Here is a 10,799-nt window from a genome sequence, read left to right on the forward strand (position 1 = left end):
CTGTCTTGATAAAAATCAAAGAACACCTCTATAATATACAGCATATTTGAATCTCACTCAACGTAGAGTCTGGACAATGTCTTGTGAACCATCACTGCGTGAGAACACATGCAATGATAGATGAAGGCGTCCGACGCCGTTCTGACCTGATATATTAACAAAGGTTTACAAGGGCATTCCACAACATATGTAGGTTTGCCCTTATTGCTGACCTTACAATGCACTTAGTATCCTGTACTTGAATAATGCTGTCTCGGCTCCTCGGCGCAATTTATTCCAACTAATGACCATCAAGAGCTCATAAATCAGCATTAGGTTCCTTTAAACTGAGCTGGTGACTCGGGCATAGATAGAGACCGCCGTCAGATGCCTAACCTTGTATTGGCACCTCTATTGATTTTAATTAGTCTAATTAGTTCATTATTTCAGAAATCAAACAGAGCGTTTATTACACGGAGCTTTACCCCAGTGACATAGCCTTACAGACGAATATGGTAATGAAGCTGATCAATTATCACTCAAAGGGAAGTCATTAACAACCGAATTAACATAACCTCCAATAGTGACCTGGAAGACCCTTCCCTGGGCAGCCAGTCATCACTCCTGATGCAGCTTGACGGGTTCGGTTTACTTCAATTAGTGCACACACCAGGCTTCTGGGCTGTGATTTCACAAACTCACCTCTTCCAGCCTGAGCTCTGTTTATCATCCAGCAAAGCACACTGACAAAAGGAAGCAGAACGTTATTATCCTCTAACCCCACAATGGGGTTGCGCTGAAGCGGGCACACCGACTCTTGTTACGACTGATGCCGCCCCATGGGCACAGCTGGCACAGAGGCCGACTTGTCACGGCTAAAGGTACAGCAGCAGGATCTCGGCATGGGCACGTTATACACATGAGACTATGTTGAACCTGTCAAGAACAAGCCCCATACAGCTAATGCATTTTAGATCAGTGGTTCTCGAGTTTGTTTTTTTGTCAAGTAGCATAATTTACATTAGACATCCAACAAAAAAATGTGTTATCCAATACAAGTATTTATTTTATATTACTATTTAAATCTATTTAATATTATATTACTATTTAAATCTATTTAATTATTTATTTTATATTACTATTTAAATATATATATATATATATATACACACACATATATATATATATATAATTTAAATAATAAATTAAATACTTGTAAATATATACAATTATTTAATTTATTAATTTATTATATATACAAGTATTTAATTTATATATATATATATATATATATATATATATATATATATATATATAGCATATACACACATGTATTTAATAAATTATTTAAATGTTTTTTATATATATATATATATATATATATATATATATATATATATATATATAAAATTTCCCCCTTGTTTGATTTCTCACACTATTTAGATCCCTTCTTTATCTGCCTTCTCTGCCAGAGTGTTTTGACTATTTTTTTTTCTGTCATTCTCCAGCCATTCAAATTGTTTTATTTGGTCTTGTCAAATTATGATCTTGTTTTGTTTCTCCTAGCCCTGTCCACCCCTGCAGTTTACTTATCCCCAACCTTTTTGGATTTGCTCTGTTATTGGACCTTTGTTTGTACCTGGACTATCCTCTGCCCTGTTCCTTGGATTGTGTTTGCTGGTGCTGGTTCTGACTCTGCCTGACCACTCTCCTGTCTTGCCCTCTTGCATTTTTGCCTTGTTGGACTGCCTACCCATTGCTGACCCCTTGGGCTACAGAATCATCTCGTCCCCATATGCTCGGTGGCCTGATTAAATATTGTTTCCTTTTACTTTGAACATAAAACATTTAATCAATTACTTGTGTATATATATAAATTCCTTAAGATCCTGAAATGTATTAATATTAACAAGAACAGAACTGAAGATGACCAGTGTAGAAGAGACCTGTCTGTCAACCTGTCTGTCAAATTGAATTAAGCCTTACTTTACTTTTATTAATAACGCTACATTATTTTCTAGCACAATTATGTTAAATATGTACAATCATCTGGTTAGTTTGCTAGTTGCATTTTGTTTTTCCTGGTGTCTGCAATCCGAAAAGACCTTTACCCATTTTTATTTACTAGACCTGCAGTACATGAGTATTTACTAACCTTGTGTGACACCTCACTGATGTTCTGCATTCACACATGATGTGATAAACGGAGATGGGAGATGAAGAGGAGGAGGCATATTATGCAGATCAAAGGCAGGACTGTGGAAAGGAGAGAGGTTTGATTAGAAAGAGGTATTGGAGGTGCTCGGCATGGAGAGGAGGAGGGAACCGGGTCTTGTCGACCGCGGCCTGAGGGCCCCAGAGGAGCCACGAGGTCAAGTCGAACCCACTGAGTCGCATCCGTGTGGCAGGCCTGGAAATGAGTCCCATGCCGGCGTACTGGATCAAAGCCCGGCTCTGTTGATCCCTCATGCCCAAAGGCCACCAGTCAAGGTGAAGCCAGAATTAAAAAATCCTGAGCTCAAGGGCGGAAAATGAGTTTTGAAAAATGAATGAGGGACTGTCCAATGACTTTGGGGTGAGGGAGAAAATGGAAAGCGAGCAACTGAGTGAGCGAGAGAATGAGGCAAGGGAATATAGGCATGTGACTCACATCCAGGCTCAGCATGTGTTGAGAGCGATGGATCACTTATGCGAGGGGTCTAATGTCGGTTTTCAGCTCCCGGATCTCAGCTCACAGACAGCTACTGTCCTCCTCCAGGCATGTCCGCTGATGGTCCAAATCCAGCCGAAATCACAAAGGCAACATCTCCAACCCCTCCACACTGCTGCAAATCCAATCTGTCCAAACGAACACTTTAGCTTGAGCTTTGATATAAGCTTTAGAACATCTGCTCCAGGTTGGATGGAGGAGACCTTTTGGCTATATAAGCTTATCATAAGGTTGCTATGGTTGTTTAAGCTTAGGTATGCAGCATGCTGATAAAACACAACAACATGCCTACAGTATCAATGAAAGTAATTAAAAGAGCTCATTTGGATAAATCTGAAACACTACATGCATCTTTTAATCATGTCTACGCATAAACTGATGGCAATAAGCAGCTGTACTTTGAAAAGACATTACTTTAAAACAATTACAAACCTACAAAATGGGATAATAAATCTGGTTATATATTGCAACCATTCAATCAGTGCATTTGGAGTTCATATTACTGGGTTTGAAGCATTCTTTACTTCGTATGAGGCAAATAAGCAGCTTTTAATGCTCTGAATCTATTCAATTGCCAATTATGTACATTAGAACAATGGTTGCAGTCAAGAGACAACAGCATAATATGCCTCTGGGACAGCAGAGATGCAGTCTTCAATCTAATTCTGCTGATTCTTGAAAACATAGACGAATAGAAATTTAATTCATATGCATCACTATTATGTGGTCGAGCTAACAAACTCCTCTGTAAACGGAGAAGCGTGTGTTTTTCCTTGCATTTTAGAGGTAATTTGAAGTAATAACTGCTAATATTGACTTATTAGTCGAATGCATGTTATTTGTTGTGTGAGTCGTTGGAAAAAGGCATAATTTATAAACCACCAACATTTAACCTAAATTAATCGCACCTCTGTCAGGGAGAATGGCTTTAGTTTCAGTGACATCAATGACCATACAGGGAGGTGAATAATTTACAATACATACTGATGAATTATTAAAATATCTATTAGTGGCGCACATACTAAATAGCAGTTAGGAAGGTAATGCAAATGTTCTCCTAGTTACAGATCATGTTGTCCCTGTAATAGCAGAAATGATAAGTAATCTTAATGTGAACATGATCTGTCACTTGTGGAAAATGGCTAGCTGTCACTAATTTCTGCACATACAAGTATAACATTTGTGAAGCTATGAATTGTTGAATCTGAACATACCAGCAAACTTTCAACAATTATGTGAACCCATAATGGTTGAAGAATCCACAAGGTGTTTAAAATGAATATTTATCTTCATGAAAACCTACACCTTGTGACATATTATAAGAGTGTATAATATTACATATTATAATATATGCATATTATAAGTGTGAAAACTCTCTTGTTTTTCGCCAAGACCAAGATCTATTCCGCCAAGAGCAAAAATAGACCTGTCAACATTGTCATGCCCATTACCAAGACAAACTTTTTTTTTACAGTCTGAAAAAAATAAATAATAATCACTCAGAGTTGGATTGTATGGATGGAAAAAAAAAAAAAACTAGGGATGTTGCATTATTTGCGTTAAATATGTTTTAATGCGTTATAACCTACTAAAAAATAATCGATTAGTCTTGTATAGTAGCAATGTATATTAGTTATTAAGTTATTTTTTATGTAAATATGCTATATTATTTATGCTCTCTCTCCCTCTCTCTAATATATATATATATATGCACACACTTTCCAAATAACAAAAAAATTGGCAGATTTTAGTGAATAGAAAATAGACGTCCCCTCTTTGCTGTTCATATTTCGAAAAATAAAAAAAAATCGTGCGGGGAGAGCATTTAACAAACCAGTTATTACGATGTTTTCCCAAACAAAATATAACGTAAAAACTAAAGCAAATGCTATACATTGATGTAAATCCTTGTTATTATGGCGTACGAATGCTCATTTATTCGCTTCCTCCCCCTCTGTTCAGTTGTAAACAGTCGCTGCGTGCCCGAATGCCTGCTGCTCATCAGAGCCCGCCCCTGCTTGATAGCGATTGGTTAAAACAAACTGTAGCGTAGACCAACGCTATGGATTTTGATTGGATAGGTTATTGTCAGCTGCAAACGCATAAAGACTTGCATGAAGCTACGCCTCTGCTACATGCATAGCACGACGCGATTCATGTTTGCCTCGCTCAATCAGATATTACGATTGGATGCATGTGATCAAGGGTGCAGAGAAAATGCAATTTGCAATTGGCTCATGTGCTTCAAGGAGGGGTTATATGAGATAACCCGGAAAAGAAGGAAGAAAAGCGCCTCTCAGTCCCAAGTCCGACAGTAGACTGTCAGTTTTATCATGGGTAATTATACTAAATTTATTTGCTCTAGTCAAATCTCACTTAACCTGACATTGTGACAACACATTTTACATTAAGTTGCATTGAGTTTGGTAAAGAACAGGGCATAGTTTCCTCTCATGTTTGTCTAATATTAGATTTGTGCGTGTTATCAATGCATAATACATGCATTAAGGTCGACAAAACAACCGATACTATACTATTTTAGTGTTATGTTGACGTACTTAACCAAGTTGCATCACATTTATGATTTAAGCATTTGAAATGGCTCTATAACAACAACATCTAACGTTACTACTACTACCATAATAATAATAATAATACATTAACAACATTTCTATATTTAATATGACAAACTGTGATTCTGATGTTATAATTAATAGTTACTTTTGTAGATCATTATTCATTAAATCCTCAAACACCACAGATCATGTCGTGTTTCTAGTAATTTCCATTAAATTTATATTTGGGACTAGACCAGATGTGCTGATGTCAGACTGGGGAGTTAATTAGTTTGTGCATTTCACCAATATGATCCACTCAGGACTATTTGCGCACTTAGACATTATCTTGTTGAGTTTATATTATTTGCAGTTTCCATTTTCAGTTATCAAGGTAACCTAACAAACCGGTAATGGTTACTTGGCACCACTGTCGTGGATAATAATAATAATTAATCAACTACATTTAAATGAGATTTAAATGAAGAAATTTAGTAATAACAATAACTAGAGTGTATAATATGAAATGATGGTTCTCATACAAGTTTTGTGTGAAATTTTAATGTGATCAGACATGTCGTCATGCACAGAATTACAGCTGATTGCTGTGGATTTGATTGAGCTGTAAGTGGCCCATAGCACACTTAACATAATGAATGGGGTTAAAGTCAGACTGCAGTATGATCTCAGCCCAGGTCAAAAGGTTGCCTATAGATTTGTTCCAGTGTTGCATTTAAATGGATTAAGTTTTAAAATGCAGACTATTGTTGGGTTGTTTTTCAGATGTGTTTGCAACCAAGCTTTAGTCTTTCTTTCATTTGTGGGTAAAATGTTTTCCATATTGCTGCTTCCATATAAACAGGGAGGCTTTTAATATTACATTACATGACCATGCTAAGCCAAATCTGGATGAGGGTGAGAAGAAAAACAATTCTCGTACATAAACATGATTTTGAGGATGGGTTTTATGATGTGGTGTCAAGTAATATGGAAGCTTCTTCTAATGTTAAAAAATTATGCAAATACATCATATCATAAAGTTGATGAACATTTTCAGGATAAATGTATTGAAGCAAATATCATCAAAGCCTGACTGCCCTCTGTACACCATAATATGCATCTTCACAATTTTCTCATTTATTAACTGTTCTCTTCAGTTGTTCCTGCTGCCTCAGCCTTTAAATGTTTCATGAGTTTTTAAGCTTTTTTTTCTGCCTAACTCTATACTTAAAACTTTAAATCTTCCACCTTCATGCTCACAAAGTCAATTATTTCTTTTAAATAATTTACATTCTGTGCAAACAAGATTTAGCTAAAGCAAATCTGTGCGTCAGACCTATAGCTGCTTTAAAAGGCATTTCTTAGACAATAAGTTGTGTTAGATTGTGGCTCTTGCGATGCATTGGTAATTAGAGAAATGGGTCAGTCTGATGAGGCATTAGGACCAGACCTTGAACCCCAAGTGCTTTTGCAGACATTCATATTTTATGATACAGACGTAGAACAATTAGAACAGTCACAGGATGGGTATTTTAGCAGTCCTGTAATCCCATTTCAGGATGACATCACCTTTAATATTCAGAAACTGACATACCCATCAGTGGTCATAATAAAACGGATACTTCTGGGACAGAGTTAAAAGTTGAATGCTAAACAAGGAGACTGGCTAATTTTTCTGCCAGCTGAAAATGGCGCCAGAGCTCTGTGACCTTAATCGCGCAAATGATTATATAAAGAAAGCGAAGGTTTAAGAGTGACACCTCATCTGCCACTGGAAATCCACTGTGCCAATAACTTTTTGCAAGTTCAAACGTAAAGTGAAGGATAATAAAAATTTTAAAAAGGCACTGAAATATTATATGATTATGTACAGTGTATGTATACATATCATCAAATATATGTACATTTCCAAGCAAAAGTTTGTGGTCTGTAAGATTTTTGTAAATAAACGAATATGTTTACTAAGCAAAAATGCTTTAAATTGATCAAAAGTAAAAACTAAAAAGACATTGATAATGCGACAAAAGAATTCTATTTCAAATAAATATTGTTCAAATTAAAAGAAAGTGTATGAATTATTTTATCTTGGTTTCCACAAAAAATATTTAGCAGCAAAACGGTTTTAAACATTGATTAAAAAAAAATGTTTTTGAGCTCTAATTCAGAATAATAAAAAGATTTCTGAATGTGACTAAAAACTGGAGATTATCTGAAATTTAGCTTTGCCATCACAGGAAATAAAATAAAAACAGATTGTAAAATTGTAATACCATTTCACAATATTACAGTTTTTACTATATTTTGATCAAATAAATGCAGCTTTGGTGAGTACAAGAGACTTCTTTCAAAAACATAAAGAAAAAAATCTTACAGACAATAATATAATATAAAGTAAAGTAAAGTGTGTTGCTTTTTGTTAATTCTCTGACTTGCAGACAGAATGCCAAAAGCAAGGTCAAGTAACCACAGGCCTCATAAAAAAACCTTCAGATTCCAAATTGTCCAGTCGCTGCAGGAATCTCATGGCCTACCGCTTTGTAATACTAAGCCCAAGGTGACTCTGTGACCCAGCTTATCAGTTGCAGAACTGCAGGCCTGAGCCTCCAGTGGGCTGCCTCAGGAGAACATGTTTTATAGCCCGTGCCGGTGTCAGGCATTTGTCATTTAAGGATGCTTGTCAGGACCTTGACTTGGCTGATATAACCTTATATGCGTGTTCTCCATCCATTTTGCAGCCCGAAGATGGGCTCCATTTCCTAGAAAATTTGACTCCTTTGTCGGAGTAGGGTTGATTGCGGGTCATAAATAACATTGACTATAATATATAACTAATGAGAAAATCAGTTTACTTATTGTGTCCTATTGTTCATTCAGACTGATATTGTTTTAGTTATGCCTCGTTCTCATTGGCTATTTGTCACGGATGCTTTTTTTTTTTCTATTGCACTGTAAACGTGTATGAATCACTGCGCTCCATGTAGGCCAGGTCTTCTGATTACAACGGAGGTAAACACAGCCATTGATTAGGAATTTGGCCGATTACATAAGAAGCATAGATTTTCAGCTCTCCGGTTAAAGCCCTGTACATTCAAATGCTTAATTTTTATAGGCAGTGCACATTGACAAAAGTGTCTAGTTGTTATATATTTGGCAAGTACTGTGAGTCTTGAGAGAACATGTCAATAGTAATCCTGATATTGATAGCAGTCCTATAAGAGATGTTACTTGCCCGAGCTAACATCTATGTGATCCTCTAAATCATAATTACATTACTATTGACAGGCCCTTGACAATAGTCACATTACTATTGATAGGTTGCTGTCAATATTATGTTCTCAAATAAAACATATTCATTCATAACTTGTAAACTGCTCAATAAAAGCCTATGACGAGAACATGGAAAAGCGGTATCCCCAGAGTGGCCTGCCGCAATGATTTGTCTCACCTGGCCGAGTGAAGGTTTTTTTCACTGAGAAACTGTTGAGCTGGTCTGTAAACCTACAGTAGACGCATTTGAAACATAATCAGTTGCGCAAAAGTGGAAGTTTTTTTTATATGATACAATAAACATAACTACAGTTTCCAACATCTGTTTAAAGCAGATAATTTTTCAAATGATTCATGAACATCTTGCATCTTTTTTTATTTATTTTCCATTTCAGTTTCATTCCTAAACGGGTGAAGGTTTTAGGCACTGATGGAAAAAAAAAAGAGTTTGACATGTTTTCAACAATTTTTATAAGCCAATTTATTGCAGATATTGTCCAAATCCAGTCCCAAGCTAAGAGGTGGTCACCACAGCTCCTGGCTCTCATTTCTTTACCATTGCGTTTAAAGAGATAAACTCAGCCCGATACAAACGCATTCCATGAAAAATTGCCAAACGTCACAGTTCTTAGATCTCTTATAAAAAGCCGTCAAAGTAAAGTAGTTCCACATAGCGGATGTTTACTGCCTTTCCAAGCCTGTGCTGTTGGGATAATCTCCTGTGATGTGATTTGTCCTCGGACTGAATCTCGAGAGGGAACAGCGTAAGACCTCCTGTGCCTCTGCCCTGCGCAGCTAAAAGGGAATTTAGGATGGGTTTTACATGTGAAAAGTGATTTCAACTCAAATGCAAAAATGCATAACCATTTGCTTCTTCTGCTTGTAGCTGGAGCTGGAGGTGACAAGCCTTTCGCCAAGGCCAGCCCAAGCCCTTTATCTCGGGTTTTAAGAATCAGTCAGCTGGATGCTTTTGAACTGGATGGTGCACTGGAACAGCTTGTTTGGTCACAGTTCACCCAATGTTTCCAGCATTTCAAGCCTGGGCTTTTAACCCCCGTGGAACCAGAACTCAAGGCCCTTCTCCAGCTCCTCCTGTGGAGGTTCACGGTCTACTCCAACAGCGCCACCGTGGGCCAGTCACTGCTCAACATCCGGTATAAGAACACTCTGATCCCGGGGGAGAAGTACCGGCCCATGAGCCGACCACAGAAGTTTTGGTTCGCCCTGCTGACGGTTGGTGAAAAGTGGTTGAGGGAACGCTCCAATAGCTTGTTCCTCAACCACCCTGCAGAGTCCAATGCACGCAAGGCCCGCAAGATACTCACCATCTTGACGGGCCTCGCCAAAGTGGCCAGCCTGGTCAACTTCCTGCTTTTCCTCCAAAGAGGAACCTGTCCGACCCTTACCGAAAGGTTGCTGGGAGTGCAGCCCGTCTTCAGTCGACCCCAGGGCCCACGAGACATCAACTTCCAGTTCTTGAACCGGGAGCTGTTGTGGCACGGCTTTGCAGAGTTCCTCATCTTCCTGCTGCCTCTCGTAAATGTGTGGAAGCTGAAGGCCAGTGTCAACGCCCTGTTCTCCCCTCTGAATGACCTGAGGGGAACGAAGGGTCTGGATGACACTTACTGCACAGAGTGCGCGGTCTGCGGGGAGTGGCCCACGATGCCCCATTCCATCGGCTGCAACCACGTGTTCTGCTACTACTGCCTCAAGAGCCACGCGATCGCTGATGTCAGCTTTACCTGCCCCAAATGTGCCACCAAGGTGGGAACTATAGAGCCAGTCAGGATTCACATAGGAACGGAGCTGCATCAGAGTTGAGACTGCTGATTAACTTGGGATACACAGACTGCAGTTTGAGTTTATCACAGAGATTGGTTGATGAAAGCATATGGCTTTGAAACGAGAGAATTTGTTGCCATGAATCATGCAGAATTTTGTACAAAGAGACAAACTTGATGTAAAATTCTAAAACAACATCATTTGTGTCTAATTTATTCAGCCTCATTAAAGTTTGATAGAGATTGTGTATCAGAGGTCCACTTTTCTGCATTCTTGGATTGAGCGTCGAGCAAATGAATAAACATCAAAACAAGCCTTTGCTCAACTGCCTGCACGATCCAATTCCCCTCATCCCCTATGAAGAGAGAAATTTGCAAAGATCAAGGAGAGGCCATGATAACACCAGGGGGTAGTTGACTTGGATGCAGATTGACAGACTTCCCGTCATAATCTCCAAGGCCCTTCTTAATACGCCAGTAAACTGTAACAAACCAGAGTAGAACCGA

At 38.2% G+C, this 10,799-nt stretch overlaps 1 protein-coding gene across 1 annotated transcript; it reads left to right on the top strand.

Annotated features, from left to right (window-relative positions):
* The first annotated feature begins 4,891 nt into the window (after positions 1 to 4,891).
* On the top strand, positions 4,892 to 10,540 carry pex2 (peroxisomal biogenesis factor 2). Its single transcript, XM_039667060.2, has 2 exons — positions 4,892 to 5,026; positions 9,398 to 10,540. Exons 1-2 carry the CDS (start codon positions 5,023 to 5,025, stop codon positions 10,330 to 10,332), a joined length of 939 nt encoding a protein of 312 aa, XP_039522994.2. The 5' UTR covers positions 4,892 to 5,022; the 3' UTR covers positions 10,333 to 10,540.
* Positions 10,541 to 10,799: the final 259 nt, after the last annotated feature.

The sequence above is a fragment of the Pimephales promelas genome, chromosome 22 (assembly GCF_988280905.1).
Source record: "Pimephales promelas chromosome 22, fPimPro1.hap1.1, whole genome shotgun sequence".
In the NCBI taxonomy this organism is placed as follows: domain Eukaryota; kingdom Metazoa; phylum Chordata; class Actinopteri; order Cypriniformes; family Leuciscidae; genus Pimephales; species Pimephales promelas.